The sequence below is a fragment of the Rattus norvegicus genome, chromosome 5 (genome assembly GCF_021556685.1).
Source record: "Rattus norvegicus strain SHRSP/BbbUtx chromosome 5, alternate assembly SHRSP_T2T, whole genome shotgun sequence".
In the NCBI taxonomy this organism is placed as follows: domain Eukaryota; kingdom Metazoa; phylum Chordata; class Mammalia; order Rodentia; family Muridae; genus Rattus; species Rattus norvegicus.
The window spans coordinates 115,229,673-115,253,256 of record NC_141538.1 but is presented as its reverse complement, the minus strand read 5'-3'; the positions used below and the strand labels follow the sequence as shown (position 1 = coordinate 115,253,256).

At 39.0% G+C, this 23,584-nt stretch overlaps 1 protein-coding gene across 2 annotated transcripts in view; it reads left to right on the top strand.

Moving 5' to 3' along the window:
- Window positions 1–23,584, top strand: part of Caap1 (caspase activity and apoptosis inhibitor 1) — a 56,724-nt gene that overhangs the window by 9,111 nt on the left and 24,029 nt on the right. For both annotated transcript variants that reach the window (NM_001034154.4, NM_001415955.1), the window contains 1 exon segment: window positions 813–888. In NM_001034154.4, the coding sequence (NP_001029326.2) occupies window positions 813–888 (76 nt within the window).

Below are 23,584 nucleotides of genomic sequence, written 5' to 3'. Positions count from 1 at the left end.
TTGCTAGTCAAGCGCTCTACCACTGAGCTAAATCCCCAACCCCCCTTTTGTTTTTTTTTTAATTACTGCAAAGTAGTGGGGTTGAAGAGATTGATCAGTAGTTAAGATTGAAGTTTGGATCCCAGCATCAACATAACTCCAGCTTCACGAGATCTGCTATCATCTTCTAGACTCTGAGGGCATCCTCTCCACCGTACACAAACACATACAAATAAAAGCAATAAGTGATTTAATGGAATTTGTTATTCTGGAAAAATATTCATATACACATATACGTATATAGTCTGTTAATTACGTTCATACACATTCTTATATGTATGTAATAGGTAAAGGGAAGATAATGAAAAAACATTTAAGGGCCAGAGAGATGGCTCAGTAGTTAAGAACACTGACTGCCCTTCCAGAGGTCCTGAGTTCAAATTTCAGCAACCACATGGTGACTCACAACTATTTGTAATGGGATCTGTTGCCCTCTTCTGGTGTGTCTGAAGACAGCTACAGTGTACTTATATATAATAAATACATCTTTAAAAAACAACATTTAGAATCTAACACTTGAGGCTGGAGAGATGACTTAGGGATTAAGATAATTACTGCTCTTGTAGAGTATCTGAGACTGGTTTCTAGCACCCACATTGGATGTGTACCTATTTATACACAGATTCACACATACATACACATAAACAAAATCAATCTTAAAAAAATACAAGTAGTAGAAAATACCTTGTAAGTTTTTTTTAACTTTGCCATTTTTTTGTATACTGATAAGTAATTTTATAAACGTGTTTTCAGTAGTTCATTTTTTTTATAAGGTGACAATGGTTTGGACTCTGATATGGAAGAGGAGGCAGATCGTGGCTCTAAGGTGGCACCTGATTTAATCAGTCAGTAAGTTAAAGCACAAACACTTTCATTTTCATTACAATTTTTCTTTTTTGCTATTCCTTTGATGATCCCTGTTTTGAAAAGAAAATTGTGTGTGTGTTTGTGCGTATGTGTGTGTATACATTTGTGTGTGTATGCATGTGTGTGTAAATATATTGTCACATGTGGGTAAGAGGAGGCTAGAGGAGGACATCAGATTTCCTGGAGCTGTAGTTACAAGTGGTTGTGAGCTGCCTGAAGTGGATGCTGGGAGCCAAACTCAGATCCTTTGGAAGAACAAGAAATGTTCCTAACTGCTAAGCTGTCTCTCCAGCCTCTCTTTGAAGATTGTGATTGTTTTTCTACGTGTGTGTGTGTGTGTGTGTGTGTGTGTGTGTGTGTGTGTGTGTTTCTGTGTGCTATATAAAAGTTCATTTGTCCTATTTATTTTACATGTCTGTTTATATGTGTATTGCTATAAATATGTATAATTGGAATATTTTGATGATAAAAAGTACTTGAAATTTTGGGAACCATTGCCAATGGGCAATGACATAAATAATATATAAATAAGGTGAAGTCTAAGAAAGTAAAGCCTAAGAAAACCTAAGAAAAACATTTTTAGAATGTAGAGAGAGCATCAAATCTATGTGGCTTGGCTGCCTTGAGAGAGACAGTCTTAGTCATGTTGTACATCTTGCTTTAAGTCATTCAACAACATAGAACATGTTCCCATTTTAAATAAGTAGTTGTAGTAGCTTTTCTTTTAAAATACTTAGTGTTAATCTTTAATGTACTATAGAAATGCACATTACTCAGCTTATTTAGCTTACGTATTTATCAAGCCTGTTACTTTAGGTTTCTTTCCCCATACCCCCTTTTCTTTCCTCCTCTTCTACCTTCCTCTTCTGTTCCCCGTTTTTTAAAATTTTAGTGCCAGGAATTGACACTAGACCCTCACACATCCTAAGAATCTGTGTACCACCAAGGGATATTCCTAGCCCTCAGTTTCTTTGGTTGTTTTGTTTCTTGATGTTACTTTTAGAACCTTGAATTTAGCCTTTGCTTGATTGCTTTTGCTTTCCCCTCCATTTCAAAGGTACTATTAAGGTGTAATTCTTTGCTGTCTCATACCTGAACACTGGTGTTCCATTTTTTTTAGTGTGGAAGCCATTTAATGGTTGCCTAGTTATAAAAGAAACTTAATTCTCTTTAAAATTACAAGGGGTTAGAGAGATGGCTCAGTGCTTAGAAGCACGGGCTGCTCTTCTAGAAGACCTAGGTTTGAATCCTGGCTCCATGGGGTCCAACATCCTCTTCTAACCTCTATGAATACTTGTTGGGTCCTACCTTGGGGTGTTTCCCTTCCCGCTCGCTGAACCTTTTAGCCTGCTATAGCAAGAAGTTGTTTACACCCTTGGCAGCTGCTCTTAGCCCCTGATTTGGGGCCGGGATTTTCCATGGCACCCTTCCTCCCCACCAAGCCTTCTAGTTTGTTGTTGTTAAGTTGTTTATGCCCCTGATTGGGCCTGAAACTTTCCACCACACAGACTTTTCCTGTTTTCCTGGTTGGGGATTTTCACCTGCCTTGTTGTTTTCCACGGCTTTTGCTCTGGTATATAAGGAGATCTCAGTAAAGCCTTGGTGACACTCTCTGAAAACGGGTGATCCGTGTATGTGTTTTCTTTCAATCCTGCAGACCTACGCCCGATTTCACACACTGGCGGTGCAGGTGCTGACAAATACTAGTCATGCATGTGGTGCACAGATATGTATGCATGCAGATCACTTATACACACAAAAGAAACCAAACACAAAACTGGAAGAAGGGCTAGCTGTGAGTTTTAGCCTTGCTTACTATGAAATATACCTGCAGTGTAACCCCTAGAACCAAAACAAAATTTAGTACTTTTGAATTATTATAATGGAAAAGTTTTACATAGCTACAAAGCCAGAGTCATAAAGGATACATTGTATCCTTGTGTGATCTACAGATAACATAGACTTTTTGTTATGTGCTGTCAGATAAACCAAGCAATTGTAAACACAGGCGGAACACCTCTAACTTAGAAATCTCAAATCCAGGATCTAGAACTTTTATGTTGGCACTCAAAAAAGTTATAATTTCTGGCTTGAGAATTTTAGTTTAGAGGTTTTCAGCAGGTGAATTGTATATAACTGTTACTTTATACAGAAACCTCCGAAGCCTGGAATTTTGCTGTTCTGAGCAGTGTTGATAGGGGACACTATACCTGTATTTGCACACATTGTCATTATAGCCAGCAGTGGAGCTGATAAGGGCCAGATTATTGAGTTCTTTAATATTACTGGTGAATTACAGTTTTTATTTTTATTATTTCTTTAATGACTTCTTTTTTCAGATTTATTTATATTTGTGTGTGTGTTTGTGCTTATGTGAATGTATCTGTCTGCTGTGTGTATACCATATGTAGATGGGTGTCTATAGAGGCGGGAAGAGGGTGTCAGATGGTCTGGAAGCGGAGTAGTAGACTGTATGATATGGGTGCTGGGATCTAAGCTTGGGTCCTCTAGTAAAGTTTTATATTTTACACTGATTCATCTATCACTCTAGCCCCTTTATTATTCTTGATTTATTTTCAGATGGGTTCTCATTATGTGACCAGTCTGGTTCTGAACTCTAGGACTCAAGAGTTCTGACTTCTGCCTCAGCCTCTTAAATAGCCAAGTCCCCAGTTCTATGCTACCACATCCAGCTAGGTACATTTAATTAGGTCAGTTTATCAGTGCTATGTCAAAGCCTTTGTGCATGCTAGGCAAATGCTCTGAAGCCCAGTAGTCCCCGCTTTAGTCAAACTTCCAAGCTACAGTGAACCAGAATTAACACTAATAACTAACATTGGAACAATCCAGTATTCTTCATGTGTCATCATTCATCCATTAGCTTTGAATAACAACTTTACAGCATACATAGTATCATTTTATGTGTGGGAATGAGGCCAGTTAAATTTGTGTGCCTTGGATTATAGAAATACCTATGAAAGTTAGTCGCAGTGTCTCTTAAATAGCTATAGACTTTTTGATTTAAGTGTTCTTGCCTTGGTGGCTTTGAGATACTTAATCTTCCATAATAGTCATTGTGTTCATTTGTAAAGTGAAGATAACCTTCCATAAAACTAATATTAAATGAGCTAATGTGGCTAGTTTTTAATTAAGAATGATGTAGGGCCAGTGAGATCATTCACTTGAAGGCACTTGCCATCAAGTCTTATGACCTGAGTTCAATCTCCAGGTCTTATATATTGGAAAGAGAGAACTAACTCTCCAAAACCGTCTTTTGACCTCTCCACAGGTACTCACCGCAACTCTACATGCATACCTGCAAAAATAAATGCATGATCTCTCCTCTCTCTCTCTCTCTCTCTCTCTCTCTCTCTCTCTCTCCCTCCCTTCCTCCCTTCCTCCCTTCCTCCCTTCCTCCCTCTCTCCTCTCTCTCTCCCGATATGTGAGTATCAATTGTGAATGAGGAAACATCTTAGAGTGTAAAGCAAAGGAACCAGGAAAGGAATGGAAATGTAGAGAACACTACTGTTAGCTCCTGATGCCGACTTTCCTTTCCTCCTGCTTCAGGAGCAGAATAACGTAAATAAGCAAACCTGCAGAGATAAGAAAGGAAACAGGTTTTCAGACAGAATGCATATTGGGCGTTTCATTTTCCTTCCTGCTGAACAAAGTCAGAGGCACAGAATAAAGATATATTTTCCTTTTTTCAAAGCTTGTAAAATCAGTTCAATAGGCTTTTACTGATACTATCCTTGTGGATATTACTTGGTGCTTAGAAGGTCAATTTATCTTAGAGGCAGTGAGCTGGTTGGTAGATTCATGTCACTATTTTTTTCTGGACTTCAATAAAAGAGTCAGTTTGGCGTATTTGGTACTTAAACTTCGCCTGTCCTATAATCTGCTGATATTCTCTTTGATGAGTGCTTGTCATCTAACCAGGCTGCATGCTTGGCAATATTTAGTCATGAGCAGACAAAAAAGGCTGAAAGGAACTTAGTAGCTTCTATTGAGTACCGAATTAATAGACCACAGGAAAGAAACTTCTACAAGATAGTGAGACTGCTGCAGGAAGTAGAGCACAGATGTGATTTTGGAGCTAATGCTGTTCTGCATCTCCTATTCACTAGGCTGATGATAAAAAGATTGGTTATGCCTGGGAACTGAATCATTGCCCTGAACAGCCAACATGGGCAGATAAACATAGATCATTATGAAAAACCTCAAAAAAATGTAGCTCACAATTTTAGGAGACCTATCATGGATCTATTGGGCAAACAAAAAGCTATACATTTTGAATTTAAAAATTGCCTTAAGACCCTATAGAAAAGAATAATAAGAAAAAAATCTTATAGGGTAAATTATGTCCTGGGGATTTTATTTCTTGAGGTCTTACCCAACAATGGCTTAGAGTATATCCTTTAGCTGGGTGCTCATCAGATCTGACTGTGTCTTGATAATAAGTGAGTTGAATACACTGGAAGACAGGAGAGACTAAGCTTTGTATTCATACACATTCTAAGTAATGAAGGGACTAGAATTGACTAGGGAAACTTCTGCCTGGTGCTGGTTTCTTTCAGGGGATGCGATTAGGTAAAGGGTTTGAGTCAAGCAGCTCGTGGTTACCAGACCGAAGAGAAGGGAAGAAGAGGCAGCTCTTCTCTTGATTCTGAGTCTTCCTGTTGTACCTCCTCTTCACCTAATCTAGCAAGAAGCAAGCTGAGAGAGTGACTTCCGTTGTTAATACCACAAACCCCAGTTTAAAAGGAACATTTTGGACATGAGAGAAAAAAACACTTAAAATTAGCCTAAGAACTTCCTTCATATTTAAGAGAAATTAAAAATAACAAACTAAAAGAACTTTGAGAAAATGAAACAGCAAAGATAAAAGCTCAAAATTTAAAGAGATAGAAGACACAGAGAGCTTTAGCAATTTAGGAACTTGGTCTTTGTTCAGGCCACACATAGAGATCTTTTTGAGTTGAAGGAAGTGAAGGGCAGTTTTCTTGCAAAATACAAGTAAATCCCACAGAAGTGGGAACATAGAAAGTCGAATAAAGTTCTGTTGAAGACACACCACAGTAAGATGGGTGCGTTCATACTTGAACTGCCTCTTGTATAGTGAGCATGTTTAATGTATTCACACCCAACGAAATGTTCTATTAATGCCAACGGCTGCTATTCATAGGCAGGTATATCTGTGCTATTATAAGTAATATAATACTCAGAAAAATATGAAAAGATTTCTCACTTACTTATGAATTCTGTATACTCTTAATATACAAAATCTTCTAAGTAGTGCCAGAAAAGTATATGGGATTTAGGCCATTTCACTTGTGCATATATGTTTGTGACTGTAAACAAATAGAAATATTAGCATGTAGATTCAGCTGTGTATCAAGTGAGTAACTGCACTGCTGACCATGTAGGATTTATTTCAGGAGTTTTATAAGAAACCTTAATTAGAATATCTATTAGGATAATTTATATCACTAAATTGAAAGATAAAAATTATATTTCTATATAAGTATGTATAGGAAAGGCCTTTGGTACTGTTCAGCGATCACTTATATGTAAGGTGTAGAACACTCTGTTTTGATCCATTATGAAATGACTTTCAGGTGAGCAATAAGCCTGTCCATCACCTTGAATGCTTGGTTTTTGTGTTTTGTAACAGCATCTAAAATCCAGTTCAGTAAACTTCCTATTATATTGTTTTAACTACAGTCCTTATATTATGCATTTGATTTCTGGACTTAGTCATTCTCTATAACCTCAGCCTTGCTCACTTTGACCCTTATCCCCTTTTCTCTTTACTCTGGTAAATACTGTTTTATTCTGTTTCAGTGTAGTTGATTTTTTTAAAGATTTGTTTTTATTTAATGAGTGTTTTACCTACATGTATGCCTGTTCCATGTGCATGCAGTGCCTGAAGAGGCCAGAAGACGGTGTCAGAAATTCTAGAACTGGATTCTAGACAAAATTCTAGACAGTTGTGAGCCATCATGTAGGTGCTCTTCAAGAGTAGTACATGTGTAACTGCTGAGCCGTCCCTTCAGCTCTGTGTTGGCGGCTTCTAAGATCTCCAGTGTAATTGAAATCATGGTGCTTCTTGGCTTTCTTGTTTGTTTTGGTTTCCTTCCTTCCTTCCTTCCTTCCTTCCTTCCTTCCTTCCTTTCCTTCTTTCCTTCCTCATTCCTTTCTTTCAATATGGTCTCACTCTGACTGTCCTGGAACTCACCATGTAGACCAGGCTGACCTTGAACTCACAGAGTTCTCTAGAACTTACAGGGTGCAAGGATTGAAAGAGTGCATCAGGTTCATCCATGTGGTTACAAATGCTAGGATCTCATTTTTTTGAAAACTGAATATATACATGCATACATTTATGTGTGCATCTGCATATGGTGTGGGTGGGAATGTATGTATGTGTGTATGTGTAGTAAGTATAAATATACTATTATATACTACAGTTTTTGTCCATTATTTACTGTAAGACTCATACATAGTTACTATACCTTGGCTGTAGTGAATAATATGGCAATGTAAACAAGATGTGAATGCATCTATGAGGTGCTGATTTCATTTGTTTTTTGGTATATATAGAGTTTTTTCTTTTTAAAAAAAAAAAAAACTTTTTTTGGGAATGTCCATACTATTTTCTGCAGTAGTTGCATAATTTATATTCCTCCCAGCTGCTCTCAAGGCCTTCTCATTTCTTCATATTCCCACTAAGCCTTATCTTTGTTATTTTTAAATATATAATTTAATGTTATTATGTAGTGTGTGTGTGTGTGTGTGTGTGTGTGTGTTTTCTCTCCTTCACATTGTAAGTTGTTGTAGGGATTGTGTGTACTCGGTTAAGCCTGGAAGTGTGGGATTCTTAAATAAGTCCAAAACTCCAGAGAGGAACATTTGTATGAAAATATTAAAAATGGTTGTTTTGATTCAGTAGGTAAAAGCACTAGCTACACAAGCCAACCAATGAGGGGCTGATTCCCAGAACCCAAACAAAAATCTGGCTGCAGTACAGCCAGTGAGGTAGGAAGTGGAGACCAGAGAATCACTTGTAAACTCATGGCCAGCGAGCCAGAGGACACAGCACAGCAGCAGAAACATCAAAGTCTAGGCTTTAGTAGAGTGGTAACCAAGAACTGACTCCTGAAAGTTGTCCTTTAATCTCCACATGTGTACTATGTCATATGCGGGGTGTGTGTGTGTGTGTGTGTGTGTGTGTGTGTGTGTGTGTGTGCACATAAACTTTAAAAAGTAGTTGAATGTCCAGATATGTCAGAAAGCCAGTAACCTGGAAGACGTACACATAATCTCCAACTTAGTGTCAGCCCAACTTTATTGTGGGACAATTGTTTACCCATATTACTACTTTGTATTATGGGTACTTCACTGCAGTATTCAGTAACTTACTTGAGATATTCAATATTAATGTGAAAAAAGGAGGGAGAGATAAGTGGATGCTGATAAATAGATACTAAGTTACATATAAATAGGAGGAAGAAGTTCTGATGTGTTATTACACACTAGGGACTGTCTTAGTAACTGCTTTGCTGCTGTGATGAAAGACTATGACCAAGGCAACTCTTACTTATGAAAGAAAGTGTTTAACTGGGGACTTGATTATAGTTTAGACGGTTAGTCCATGACCATCATGGCAGGAAGCAGACAGGCACATTGCTAGAGCAGTATCTGAGAGCTTTATATCTTGATCTGCAAGCAGTAGGCAGTGAGAGAGACACTTGGCCAAGCATGGGCCTTTGAAACCTCCATGCCCTCTCCCCGTGACACGTCTACTTCTTCCCAAATGGTTCCACTAATTGGTGACTAAGCATTCAAGTGTGTGTACCTATGGGGGCCTTTTCATTCACACTACCACAGTGATATAGACAAGTCGATATTGTACAGTTCAAAAAATAAAAAGGTCATGTTTCCCTCCTTAGGGTTTCTCTGTGTAGCCTTTGCTCTTTGTAGGCTGGGCTGACCTCAAACTCAAGAGTTCTGCCTGTTTCTGCTTCCCAAGTGCTGGGATTAAAGTCATGAGCCAGCACCACCTGGCTGAATTATGAATATTTTTACCACAAAAAAATGACAAGGGCTAGAGAGGTGACTTAGCAGTTAAGAGCACTTGTTTTTCCAGGGGGCCTGAGTTTAGTTCCCAGCACCCATATAAGGCAGCTCATAACTGCCTCTAATTCCAGCCCTCGGGGGATCTGATGCCTCTAGTCTCCACAGACATGCTTTGCCACATATATGCATGCACAGGCATAATTAAAAGTAAAATAAATACTGATAAATGTTTGCAGAGATAGTTTAACCTGATTTAAATATTACCTGTTGGTTGTATATATGGAAATTTTATATAGTACACTATTAATGATGTTTTTGGTTATCAACTAAATACAGGCTTTGTAGATTATTTTGCTCAACTATTAACTAATGTGAATACTCTGAGCTTAGTTAAGGTAGACTAGTATAAGCTGTGATGTTCAGTTGGTTAGGTGTACTGAGTACAGTTTGAATTAATTTTTTATTTTGCCTTGTGTTTTTTGAGACAGTGTCTCATGTAGCCTTGTGTGGCATCCCATTCTATGTGGTGAGGTTGATTGTGTATTCCTGATCCTCCTGCTTCTACCTTGTAGGTTCTTGTTTTATAGTTATGCACCATCATGCCATCCCAGTATTTTCAGTTTAAATTGGAATTAAAACCATCAATACTTGACAAACAAGGGTTAACATCCTTATACCAGGCAAAGATAGACTGCACAACAAACAAGGGCTAACATCCTTATACCAGGCAAAGATAGACTGCACAACAAACAAGGGCTAACATCCTTATACCAGGCAAAGATAGACTGCACAACAAACAAGGGCTAACATCCTTATACCAGGCAAAGATAGACTGCACAACAAACAAGGGCTAACATCCTTATACCAGGCAAAGATAGACTGCACAACAAACAAGGGCTAACATCCTTATACCAGGCAAAGATAGACTGCTCAACAAACAAGGGTTAACATCCTTATACCAGGCAAAGATAGACTGCACAACAAACAAGGGCTAACATCCTTATACCAGGCAAAGATAGACTGCACAACAAACAAGGGTTAACATCCTTATACCAGGCAAAGATAGACTGCACAACAAACAAGGGTTAACATCCTTATACCAGGCAAAGATAGACTGCACAACAAATGGGGAGGTTATTGATGTGCTTTGAAGCTGGAAGAAACAAGCATAAGCTGAGAAACATAAATGACCTTGTAGGGGTGACGAGTAAACAGACTTGAGCAAAGGTGTGCAGCAGTGTTTTCAATGCAGTTCCAGTCCCCTGAGGTTCTGTTTGCATTGCCGGCCTGCAGCGCTGTTTGGGAGTAGATGTATCTTGTTTTAATTTCCTAAATTCTTTGCTACAGGAGCAACAGGAAACTAATGCAGTATACTTGCTAAAACCTGGGCAATAAGCCAAAAGTTATATATAACATTTTTTTGAAATGGTTTCTTAGTTAGGGTTTTTATTGCTGTGAAGAGACACTGTGACCACGGCAACTCTTACAAAGGAAAACATTTAATTGGGACTGGCTTATAGTTCAGAGGTTTAGTCCATTGTAATCATGGCAGGAAGCATGGAAGCATGCAGACAGACACAGTGCACAGAAGGAGCTGAACGATCTACATCTTGATCTGTAGACAGCAGGGAAAGAGAATGCCATACTGCACCTAGTTTGAGCACCTGAGATCTCAAAACCCACCTCATGTAACTGCTTCTTCCAACAAAGCCACACCTACTATATCAAGGCTACACCTCCAATAGTGCTACTCCCTCTGAGCCTATAGGGCCATTTTCACTCCAACTATCACCATTCTACACCCTGGTCCCATAGGCTCATAGCTATATCATAATGCAAAATATATTTAGTCCAACTTCAAAAGTTCCCATAGTCTATAATAGTTTCAAACTTGTTTTAAAGTACAAAGTCTCTTTGAAGACTCTTGCCAATCTTTTAACTTTAATCTCTATAAAGCCAAAATGAGAAAGCAATTCACATACCTCCAACATGTAATGGCACAGGATATACATAAACATTTAAAAGTGGAGGAAAGGGAGCATGGTAGGGACAAATTGCGTCTCCATGTCTCTCTTGAGATCTCTTAACTCCTCAGCTTGTTGACTGCCATACATTTATTTCCCTTGGGCTGGTTCCAATCCCTTTTAGCAGTTTTCTTTGGCAGGTAACTCATGGCTTTTGCATCTCCAACATTTGGGGTCTCCAAGGAAGTCCAGGTTTCATTGTCACAGCTTCACGCATGCAGGAACAGTCCCGATACACACCTGGCCTCAGCAGCTTTCCTCAGTCCTGAGGGAGATTCCGTAGCCCCTTTCATCTATCCTTGACTCGGAAGTCAGAGCCATGTGGCTGACCGGGGACCCCCTCATTCAATTACATATTGACCAGCTTTCTGCTTTTGATGGTTTACTTCAAGGCCTAAGCTTGGCTGTCTTAGAATTTGCTCTGTAGATCAGACTGGCCACTGCTTTCCCAACCCAAAGTCCACATAACTCCAAAAGCAAACACCATGCCAACTTCTTTTTTTAAAGAATTAATTTTTTTAATATTTACTTTTATGTATATGAGTGCAGAAATACGCCAGTGTGAAGTTCTTGCTAGATCTTCATGAGACCCATGGTTCATTCCCCAGAACTAGGAGAAAAGAGAAGAACTACAAACAACAAAAACCAAAAAAACATCACCACCACCACCACCAACAACAACAAAAACCCCCAAAAAACCAAACCCAAAACAAAGGAAACCCTAACTTGAAAAGCAGTTGTGTTGTCTTTTTTTTTTTTTTGAGCTGGGGACCGAACCCAGGGCCTTGTGCTTGCTAGGCAAGCGCTCTGTCACTGAAACAAATCCCCAGCCCTTGTGTTGTCTTTAAATGGGCAGCAGCACATCTTCCTTTTTTTTTTTTAAGATTTATTTATTTTATGTATATGAATACATTGTAACTCTAGAAGCGTTAGTTCCCCTGGATTTGGAGCTACAGGCCATTGTGAGTAGTCCCATATGGGTTCTGGGATTAGAATTTATCCTCTGGAAGAACAAAAAGTGCTCCTAACCTCCCATCCCTTTCTCCAGTCCTGCTTACTTTAAAGTGGGTTTATTTTACTTCCAAAGTAACAGCAAACTAGGTAATTATGAGGTGGTTTGACACTTGGCTACTTTGAAATTCATGAAAATTGGAAGTTGGTAACTTAGGTTTTGTTGTTTTGGTCAACTTGGCAGAAGCTCAAGTTATCTGGGCAGAGAAACCTCAGTTGAGAAACTGCTACCATCAGATTGGCCTGTTGGCAAGTCTGAGGGCCATTTGTTCTTTGGTTATATGGGAGGCCTTTGCTCACTGATGGTGGTACTACTGCCTGGTTGTGGGTTATATAAGAAAGCAGACAAAGCAAGCCATGGGGAGCAAGCCACTACACAGCACTCCTCCATTGTCTGCTTCAAGGCCTGCCTTGACTTCCCTTCACGATGCACTGTATGCAACGAACCTAAAGCTGAAGTCAACCCTTCCTCTCCAAGTTGTTTTGGGTATAGTGTTTTTTCAGAGCAATCCAAACCTAATCGGACAGTTGAGTTTAATGGCAAATGTTCATAATTCTGGTTCTTAGGAATCTGAAACAGGAAGGTAATACATTCAGGGATACTCTGGGCAAAGTGTGTAAGACCCTACCTCAAAAAAAAAAAATAGTAACAATGTGTAGGAACTCTGAGTATCTAATATCCATAGTTTCTAAATCACTGAAAGGAAGCAAACAAGCTAACTTATATTGCAGATAGTCTAAAGTTTACCATTTCAACTTTTCTAATTAAGAATTGTATCAAAACTTAAGAAATTTACAGATTAAGATAAATTGCAGAGCCCAGGAATTAGCATGGTATATCCATTTGGGGATTGACTAGAAGAAAAGCTTTATTACAGTTAAAATCACACTAGAGATGAGAATAGTTGTTTGGCCTATAATGTAATATGATTATGCTCTAAAGAATGTGTTTGTAATGAAATTTAAGTCTTGAATAGTACAGTAAAATAATCAGAATGGAGATTTTTATGTGTAAAGGATAAAAATACAAACACTTTAGGGAAATCAAAACCTAGTTTCAGAATTGTTATTGCAAAATACCTTTTTATGAATTTTAAATGAATGTGTTTTTATTGCAGAATATGTCAGTGGAAATGGATTTGTATTTCCCTATAGATAATGAGCTATGTGGAAATAGTATTGTAGTTTTAGAGAAAAGGAAAATTTGAAATTCTCAGAATAAGTTACACTGCTGGAGATATATATAAAATATTCATTCTAAAACCGTTTCATCCACTCCTCACATTCTTTTAGCAGAGGGTGATTAACTATCAAATTCAATTTTTAATTTTAACTTTAATACACAACATACACTTAAACTTTGGATATACATATACCGAATTGAACCTTTTTACAAATTAGAATTTATAAAAAGACTTGTTTTTTTTCTCTTATTGGATAGTTTATTTATGTTACCCGCTTTCCTGGTTTTCCCTCTGTAAATCCCCTATCCCATCCCCCCTCCCTGCTTCTATGAGGGTGCTCACTCACCCCACTCCCACCCCACCACCCTGGCATTACCCTACACTGGGGCATCAAGCCTTCACAGAACCAAGGGCTTCTCCTCCCACTGATGCCAGACAAGGCCATTCTCTGCTACATATGCAGCTGGAGCCATGGGTCCCTCCTCCATGTGTACTCTTTGGTTGGTTGTTTAGTCCCTGGGAGCTCCGGGGGGCCTCTTAGGAGACAGCTATATCAGGCTCCTGTCAACAAGCACTTCTTGGCATCAGCAATAGTGTCTGGGTTTGGTGTTTGTATATGGAATGGATCCCCTGGTGGGGCAATCTCTGGATGGCCTTTCCTTCAGTCTCTGATCCACACTTTGTCTCCGTATTTTCTTTAGACAGGAGCAGTTCTGGGTTAAAAATTTGGAAATGAGTGAATGGCCCCATACCCCGTTTGGGGGCCTTGCCTAACCTCTGGATATGGTCTCTACACATTCTCTCTCCCCTTTGTTGGGCTTTTCAGCTAATCTCTTCCCCATTGGGTCCTGGGAGCCTTTTGCTTTCCTGGCATCTAGTAGCTATCCCCAGTTCCCCATCCCCCATGGCTACACACCTCTGTTTAATTCCTGACCTTCTGTATATCATCACTGTCTCCTGTCATACCTGATCTTACCCACTCTTTTCCCCTCTCCCTCTCCTTTCTTTCTCCCAAGTCCCTCCCTACCCTCTACTTCCTGTATTTTGTTCCCCTAAGAGACTTGATCTTTTTACAGGTTACTTTATTGGCCATTGAGAGGCCTCAGAGGATAAAGGCCTCTGCTTGTCAAACTTCATTACCTGAGTTTAGTCTCTGGGACCCACAAGGTAGAGAGAGTTGAGTGCTATACGGTTAACTCTGAACTCTACATGTGCATTGAGGCAGATGCACGACCCCTCCCACACAAGAAGAAGGACCTCAAAAGTCTTCTTTGGGTAAGATGGTTCAGTGGGTAAAGGCCTCTGAAGCCAAGTCTAGAGGCTTGAGTTTGGTCCCAGAGTCCACATGGTAGAAGTAAGACAGCTGACTCCTACAAATTGTCTCTGACTTACTTGCTATCTTTCATACATGTAGTCAAAAGAAGATACTGTAAAAAGTAAATTAAAAAAGAGCTTTATGTCTTTAATTCCAGGAGTGAGATACTATTTCAAAACAAAACAAACAAAAGTGTTATAACAACAATTAAAATACATGGTGCATTAGTGTCCTTTCTTGTTGATGTGACAGTGATAAAATAGCCAATTAAAGCAGCTTCAGAAGGGCGTGTTATTTGGCTCACACATAAGAAGTGCAGTCTGTGGGATAGGAGGGAAGGCAGGGCAACAATAGCAGGAGGCAGCTGGTCACATAGTCAGGATGCAGACAGATACTGCTGCTTTTCTCTGTCATTAAGTCAGGGAACCAGCATGTGGAATGGTGCGAACTCTTAGTGTGGGACTTCCTTCCCAACTTAAACTGCAAATACCCTCATCCACACACTCAGAAGTGAGTTCCATCTCAATTCTAATTTAGTCAAGTTGACAATATGGATTAACTATGACATAGAAATCCTCTCTCCCTCCCTCCCTTTCTTCTCCCCTCATTCTCTTCCTCCTCATTTTAGTTTTTTGTTGTTGTTTCAGTAGTTACTTAAAAATTTATTTCTGTTCTTGGTATCATTGAAATCTAATTATTATACTAGATTGCCATTTTTCTTTTGTCAGCATAATGTATGTCTATTCCTGTCACCTAGTTCTAATATTTGATGCATTTTCATAATCAGTTCACCTATTTTCTTACAGTTTTAATAAATTAGATATTTTGTTGAAAGTAATATTTTAATTCCCACAAAACTCTCTTTCTTTTATAAAACAAATATTGGGATAGTTTTCAATATCTAGGACAACCATTTCATTTTCTCTCTTTTTTAAAAAAAATATTACACACACACACACACACACCCAGTAGTTATTTTCAGACACACCAGAAGAGGGCATCAGATCTCATTACAGATGGTTGTGAGCCACCATGTGGTTGCTGGGAATTGAACTCTGGGCCTCTGGAAGAGCAGTCAACGCTTTTAACCACTGAGCCATCTCTCCAGCCCCCCATTTCATATTCTCATTTTTCTACTTACAAGACCATTTAGAAATGCCTACTACTTTTCTCATTAATAATATATTGGGGAAAAGTAATTTATATTATGTATTGTCTTACCTGAATTTATCTACTTGTTCCTTCATGGTTTTGACTGACTTGTTCCTGTGTTCCTTGAATGTTCTCATAAGGTGGAACTTATTAGTACTGCATGTATTAGCTTCCTATTGCCAGTATTACAAGTTACAGATGGGATGGTTTAAAATAAAACGGATTCATTATCTCCTTCAGTGTGCTTTGTTTTGTGTTGTTTTGTGGAGGCAGGGTCTCACTGTGTATTCAAAGCTGACCTGCAAATCACAATCTTCTGCCACCTCCTGGCTGCTAGGTCTGCTGGCTTGACTGCAGGCGAGTACTATCACACCGGGGTTGTCCTTTTATCCTCCAGTTCTGGACTCAGATTTACTGGGCTAATGCTGTGTCAGCAGGTTAGCTATTTTCTTGACTTCATGGCTATTAGGTACTGCCTATCCCCTTTGGCTCATGAACCCTCCTTTATCTTCTAAGCATATGACGTTGCCTTCTTTTCTGTCTCTGACTCTTCTTGGTCTCCTCTTATGATAATTGCTGTAATTAGGTACATCAGAGCAATACATGAAACTATATTTCAGCATTTTTAAGAACATCTACAAAGTCCTCTTCTCCATGTAAACAACATTTATATATGTTTTAGAGATTAGAAAGTAGGTGTTTATTGGCCCCTATCAAAAACAAAAACAAGGAGTATATGCATATATGTGTCTATGCACATAATATACAGTGTCCAGGAGTATAATATGATAGTAAGAACCATTTTTTAAAGATATTTATTATATATGAGTACACTGTGGCTGTCTTCAGACACACCAGAAGAGGGCATCAGATCTCATTACAGATGGTTGTGAGTCACCATGTGGTTGCTGGAATTTGAACTCAGGACCTCTGGAAGAGCAGTCAGTGCTCTTAACCACTGAGCCAATCTCTCCAGCCCCAGAACCATTGTTTTTTTATCTTCTCTTGGAGTATAAAAATACTACAACAGGTGTGCAGTTAGAAATATGTTGTTTTGCCAACTTTTTACTCCAATCTTTGAAAGTATTTTGGCTTTTTGATTTTGGTCATACACTTCCTTTAGTGAAAATTTCCACTTTTAAAATAGTAAATCCATTTTGACTTGAGCATACACTACTTTTTATAATAAGAAAGAAACATTTTATTGCCTTGTAGTAAATTCTGGATAAAGCTAGGTATGGTAGTGCAAGTTGAGAGACTTAAGGCAAAAGGACTCAGTCGTAAGCTACTGTGGGCAGTATAGCAAAAATGTGCTTAAAAGAAAACAAAACAAACTTGTGAATGATAGCTGATTTTCTACTCTGACATACGTAGAGCTGTTTAATGTGGTACATTATTTTTGGTGTTATTACTTAAAAGACTATTTCTGTAAGCTGTAGAGTTTGTATAATGATACAAGTGGGAGCTCACAAGTTTAAGGGGGCCAGGCCTCATTTTAAAGAGACACTCACAGTTTACTACTAGCCTGACATTTGGCAGACTGTTCAATTTTTTGGACTCAATTTCCTCATCTGAAGAATAAAATTCTACCTCATAGAACATTATGATAATCAAATGGGGAAAGAATTGGACGTCCTTAAAATTGCCATATGGTAAACATTGAAAAATATTACTGTATTACTGTACAGTTCTTTATTATGAATCTATCACAGTAACTTTTAAAATTCCAGTTTACATTGATGAATATTGGAAACTTCCCCAATTCCTTTTGTTATGAAACCTAAAGAAAGCTGTTAAATATCTTTTTATTTTTTATGATTTTATAAAAAACAGTTCATTGCTTATGTGTCTTTTCTTCCACTTATAAAACAATGCAGCTGTGACTGGGTATGGTAGTACATGCCTTTAATGTCCAGTTTGGCAAGCATATTTTACATAATAGATGGCCATCAGCCTGTGAGAAGTAGAATATTATGTTCTAAATGTGAAGTGTCTCCCGTACATTTACATATGAATACATGGTTCTTAGCTGGTGGTGGGCTGAGGCACCTTTAGCTAGATTCTAACTAGAGAGAAGTGGTCACTTGGTGTTGGGTTCTAGGGTTATAGACTGGCCCTGCTTCCATTTTCACACACCTCCACCATCAGTTGTTACCTAATAAACACCTACTATTTGGTTCTGCTACTGTAGCCACGAGTCAATTCTGCTGCCTATCTTCCTTGCCATGATGGACAGGGTTTTTTGTTTGTTTGTTTGTTTGGTTGGTTGGTTTTGTTGTTGTTGTTGTTGTTTTGTTGTTTTTTTTAAATCATCAGATATTTGATAACAGCAGGGAGAAAAGTAGTACCAAAGGCTCTATTTATTACATTTACAATAATACATCTTTTCCTCACAAAGGAGACCACAGCCTTCTCTGAGCTTAATTCTTCATATATGGAATAAAGAACTGACTATGCTTTTATGCAGCAAAGACTAATGAGCTGGTTATTTGTACACATTTGTGTTTACATGTACTTTAAAAATTGTTTTTAAGTCTAAAAATTAGTCTACCTACCATAGTTTACCCTGAAAAAAACAGAGTAATGTGTTAAAAAAAACCTTTAGGGAAAGTTTTATGGAGCCATTGACAACATCATGATTTATAGTGTTACTTTCTATTTAGAGTATTGCCTGTTACAAAAACTTGACTTGCAAGCAGTGATTTAATGCAACATATTTTCAGAGAATCATAGGCCTGAGAAAGAACTGGCATGTGTTAACTCTTGACTCTGTGAAGTATATTATGTGGGAAAAGTGGATGGAAATGAGCTTCCCTTTGGTTAGGTAGGATTGAATGTTGGTAACTTTTGTGGAAGGGATGCAGTAGAGATAAAACTTGACTTGTTACTTGGAAAAGCTTTGTTAAAAAAATTTGGTTGTTTTGCTTCTTTGTACAGTGTTTGAAGGTTACATTTGATTGCCACTTTGCAAGACTGATGAGGATGCTCTGTCTGAACTCTGGTACCTCATAGAACAATGAGCACTAATTTACTAATCCCTGAATCATTTCTTTAGCTCCGTACATAGTGTTTTGAGGCTGGCTTTATTACCGAAGTGTATTTGGGACTCAAACATGTTTTGAATTGTAGCAGTTTCTTCTCATTGCTGAGTCATTAGTCCGTCATTCTGTGGGTGACTCAGCTTTTAATTCCCCAGGCAAGTACTTTAGAATAATGGCTTCTCAGTAGCATTCACACATTAGTCTCCAAACCACGAGAATATAATGCTTTATACAGCAAAGTAAATAGGCTTTAGATGTTAGATTAAGGACTTTGAGAGGGTTCTTATCCTAGATTATCCTTGTGGACCTACTGTAATCATCTGAACCCTTCTTAAAAGTTGAAGAGAGAAAGAAGAGTAAGAAAAACATGATATCAAAGGTTGAGGCTTTTTAAACAAGGAAACAAATTTTGGCTCGACAACTTGAAGGAGCATGGATCTGTCCAACACCCAGAAAACAGAAAATGGATCCTTATCTAGCCCTCCAGATCCTTTCGATTGTAGTCCAGCAAGATTCATACCTCACATAAACACTTTATGGGTATTTGTTGTTGTTTTGAGACAAGGTTTCTCTGTATAATAGACCTGGCTGTCCTGGAACTTGCTCTGTAGAGCAGGCTGGCCTCAGACTCACAGAGATCCATCAGCCTCTGCCTGTTGTGTGAGGGGTCAAAGGTGTGTGCCACTGCACCCAGCAAATTTATGCTCTCTGAACCATCAGCTTTCTCGTGATTTGTTATGGCAATGATAAAAAAACTAATGAGGGCATAAGGTGGTTTCTCATTTTTAATGATTTTAAACGAAGCCCTAAGTAACATTTAAATGCAAGCTTTTGTGCTAACAAACCTGTTATTTTGTTATTAAAGGAAGCATGTAGGATCAGGATTGCTGTGTCATTTCTGTGTCCTTGCTTGTCAACATTGAGAGTTCCATTTGTTGGTCGTTTTGCTTTTAGCCTTCCTAATATGTGCAGTGTATTACATTGCAGTTTTAATGTGTATTTTGCTATTAACAAAAGATGCTGGATTCCAGTTGTTTTGTTTATGTACTATCTACATGTCTTCCTCAATTGAAGGCATTTTAATATTTTATTGTTTTCTATTATGATTTGATTTCTTTATTTTTATTTTTGCTTTTTGTATACCATAGCCATTTTCAGGGACCTTAAAGACTTCAGCTGTTCTTTTTTTGAGTGGGGGGGGGAGTTTAAATTTGTCATTTAAAAAATTTTTTTTATTAGATATATTTCTTTACTTACATTTCAAAGGTTATTCCCCTTCCTTGTTTCCTGTCCATAAGCCCCCATCCCCTCCCCTCATCCTCCCCCATAAGGGTATTCCTCCCATACACCCCCCTTACTGCCCCCCATATTCACCTGCACTGGGGGTCCAACCTTGGCAGGACCAAGGGCTTCCCCTTCCACTGGTGCCCCAACAAGGCTATTCTCTGCTACATATGCAGTTGGAGTCCTGGGTCAGTCCAGGTATAGTCTTTCGATAGTGGTTTAGTCCTTGGAAGCTCTGGTTGGTTGGTATTGTTGTTTTTAAGGGGTTGTAAGCTCCTTCAACTCTTTCAGTACTTCCTCTAATTCCCCCTAAGGGGGTCCTATTCTGAGTTCAGTGATTTGCTGCTAGCATTGACCTCTGTATTGGACATGCTCTGGATGTGTCTCTCAGGAGAGATCTATATCCAGTCCCTTTCAGCATGCATTTTCTAGCTTCATCAATCTTACCTAGTTTTGGTGGTTGTATATATATATATGGGCCACATGTTGGTCAGATTCTGAATGGCCATTCCTTGAATTGCTGCTCTAAACTTTGCTTCCATATCCCCTCCTATGGATATTTCCCCCCCTTTTAAGAAGGAGAGGGAGCATCTGCATTTTGGTCATCCTTCTTGAGCGTCCTGTGGTCTGTGGATTGCATCTTGGGTAATTTGAGCTTTTTGGCTAATATCAACTTACCAATGAGTTCACCCCAAGTGTGTTTTTCACACACTCAGGATGATATTTTCTAGTTCATTCCATTTGCCTATGAATTTCATGAAGTCATTGTTTTTGATAGGACTTCAGCTGTTCTTAAGGCTTGTAACATGGTATCATTATTGTCAGCCTTTTCTACATTATTTCATTTTTTTTTTTTGGGTTTTTTTTTTTTTTTTTTTCGGAGCTGGGGACCGAACCTAGGGCCTTGCGCTTCCTAGGTAAGCGCTCTACCACTGAGCTAAATCCCCAGCCCCCATTATTTCATTTTTTATTGGTTATTTTATTTTTTTACATTTCAAGTGTTATCCCCCTTCCCAGTTTCCCCTCTGCAAACCCTCCCTCCCCGCTGCTTCTATGAGGGTGCTCCCCCACCCACCCACTCCCACCACCTCACTGCCCTAGCATTCCCCTACACTGGAGCATCAAGCCCTTCAGAGGGCCAAGGGCCTCTCCTCCCACTGATGCCAGACAAGGCAATTCTCTGCTACATATGCAGCTGGAGCCATGGTTCCCTCTATGTGTACTCTTTGTTGGTGGTTTAGTCCCTGGGAGCTGTGGGGGATCTGGTTGATTGATAATGTTGTTCTTCCTATGGGGTTGCAAACCCTTTCAGCTCCTTCAGTCCTTCACCCAACTCCTCCATTGGGGTCCCCATGCTCAGTCCAATGGTAGGTTGCGAACATCCACGTCTGTATCAGTAAGGCTTTGATAGAACCTCTCAGGGTACAGCCATACCAGGCTTCTGTCTGCAAGTGCTTCTTGGCATCAGCAATAGTGACCGGGTTTGGTGGCTGCATATGGGATGGATTCTCAGGTGGGGCAGTCTCTGGATGGCCTTCCCTTCAGTCTCTGCTCCACACTTTGTCTCCATATTTCTTTAGACAAGAGCAATTCTGGGTTAAACATTTGGAGATGAGTAGGTGGCCCTAATCTCTGGATATGATCTCTACAGGTTCTCCCTCCCCTTTGTTGGGTGTTTCAGTTAATCTCTTTCCCCATTGGGTCCTGGGAGCCTTTTGCTTTCCTGGCATCCAGGACTTATTAGTGGCTATCCCCAGTTCCCCAATCCCCCACTGCTACAAACCTCTGTTCAATTTCCTGACTCTGTACTTCCCCATCTCTTCCCACACATGATCCTTATTCCCCTTTATTCCCCCACCCCACCTCACCCCCCTCTCCCTCTCCCTCCCAGGTTCCTCCTTTCCTCTACATCCCATGATGTTTTGTTCCCCCTTCTTTTTGAGCCTCACATAGTCTGTGAGTTTGTATTATGGCTATTCTGAGCTTTTTGCCTAATATCCACTTATCAGTGAGTACATGCCATGTGTGTTCTTTTGTGACAGGGTTACCTCACTCAGGATGAAATTTTCTAGTTCCATCCATTTGCCTGCAAATTTCGTGAGTTCATTGTTTTTGATAGCTGAGTAGTACTCCATTGTGTAGATGTACCACATTTTCTGTATCCATTCCTCTGTTGAAGGGCATCTGGGTTCTTTCCAGCTTCTGGCTATTATGAATAAGGCTGCTGTGAATATAGTGGAGCCTATTATGATTTTATTGTTTATCTTAGTTGTTTTGTCACCAAAACGAAAGCAACGTAAGGGAGTAAACTTTTTTTGCTGGAAGGTCAGAACGGTTCCGGTTTATTCTGACTTGGAACATATAACAGCTGGAGCAGAATCCTGCCCTCTCACATTCCATTGATATTTTAGAAGCAAAGAAAAAACATAAAATGTGGCCAACCTATAAAATCTCAAAGTGTACTTCTAGTGATGTATTTCATCTATATGATTCTTTGTCTTAGAAGTTCCATAACCTTCCTAAACACTATCACCAACTGGGGACCATTTGTTCAAACACATGAACCTGTAGGAGAAATCTCACATTCAAACCACAGTGTAATTCTTCTGTATTCTAGGTTGAAGTTGAAGTTGTTTTGTTGTGGACAATATTCCCTAAGTTGTCCAGGCTGGGGTCAACTCTGGGGCCTTAATTCTCTTACATCAGTTTTCAAAATACCCAGCCTTGCCGGCACTTTCCAGCTTTCTAGCTTGGATACATGTTCTTTATCTCGTGGGTGTATGTAAATATTTTCTACAGGCTGTAGTGTGGCTTTCATTGTCTAAGTCTTTTTGGAAAAGTAGAAGAATTACATTTTGATGAAAGAAATCCAACTTAACAATTATTTTTATTTTTAGATCATGTTTTAAAATTATTTTATTTGTTGTGTGTGTTTAAGTGTAAGTGAATGTGCCATGGAAAGTCTCTTCTCTGCTATTGCAGGATCCAGTCATTGAACTAAGGTTGTCAGGTCTGTTGAGTCACCTCAGGGTTCTAGGTCTTGGTTTTGGTAACATCTTTGCTTATCCTAGCATAAACCAGAATTTTTTCTGTGTATTTCAAAGGTTTACACATTTAGACATTTGGGTCTGTTTCCATTCAGAAATACTTTTTATACATGTTATAAAAATGGAGTAAGATAATCTGTAAGCTATCTAACTTACTAACAGCATTGAATCAAAGACTGTCCTTTTTGATTAAATTTCCCTTGTTCTTCCATACTGAGGAGTGTGGAGAAAAATCCAACACTGTATCAGTTTTATTGTTTTACCAGTTTACCTGATTTTTGCCAGTTGACCTTTACCCTATGAGAAAAGTCAGACTATCTTTGTCCTGTTTATCTTTTTGTCGAGAGAATTTTCTAATACTTTATATTTGCATAAGAAATTGATTACTCTTTATATGTGTGTGTGTGTGTGTCTGGAGAGCTGGCTCAGCTATCAAGAACACTTGCTGCTCTAGGAACTGAATTGAGTTCCTAGTACCCATGTCACTTGTTCCCAGTTCCCTGTAACTCTAGCTATAGGCAGCCTGATACCATCTTCTGG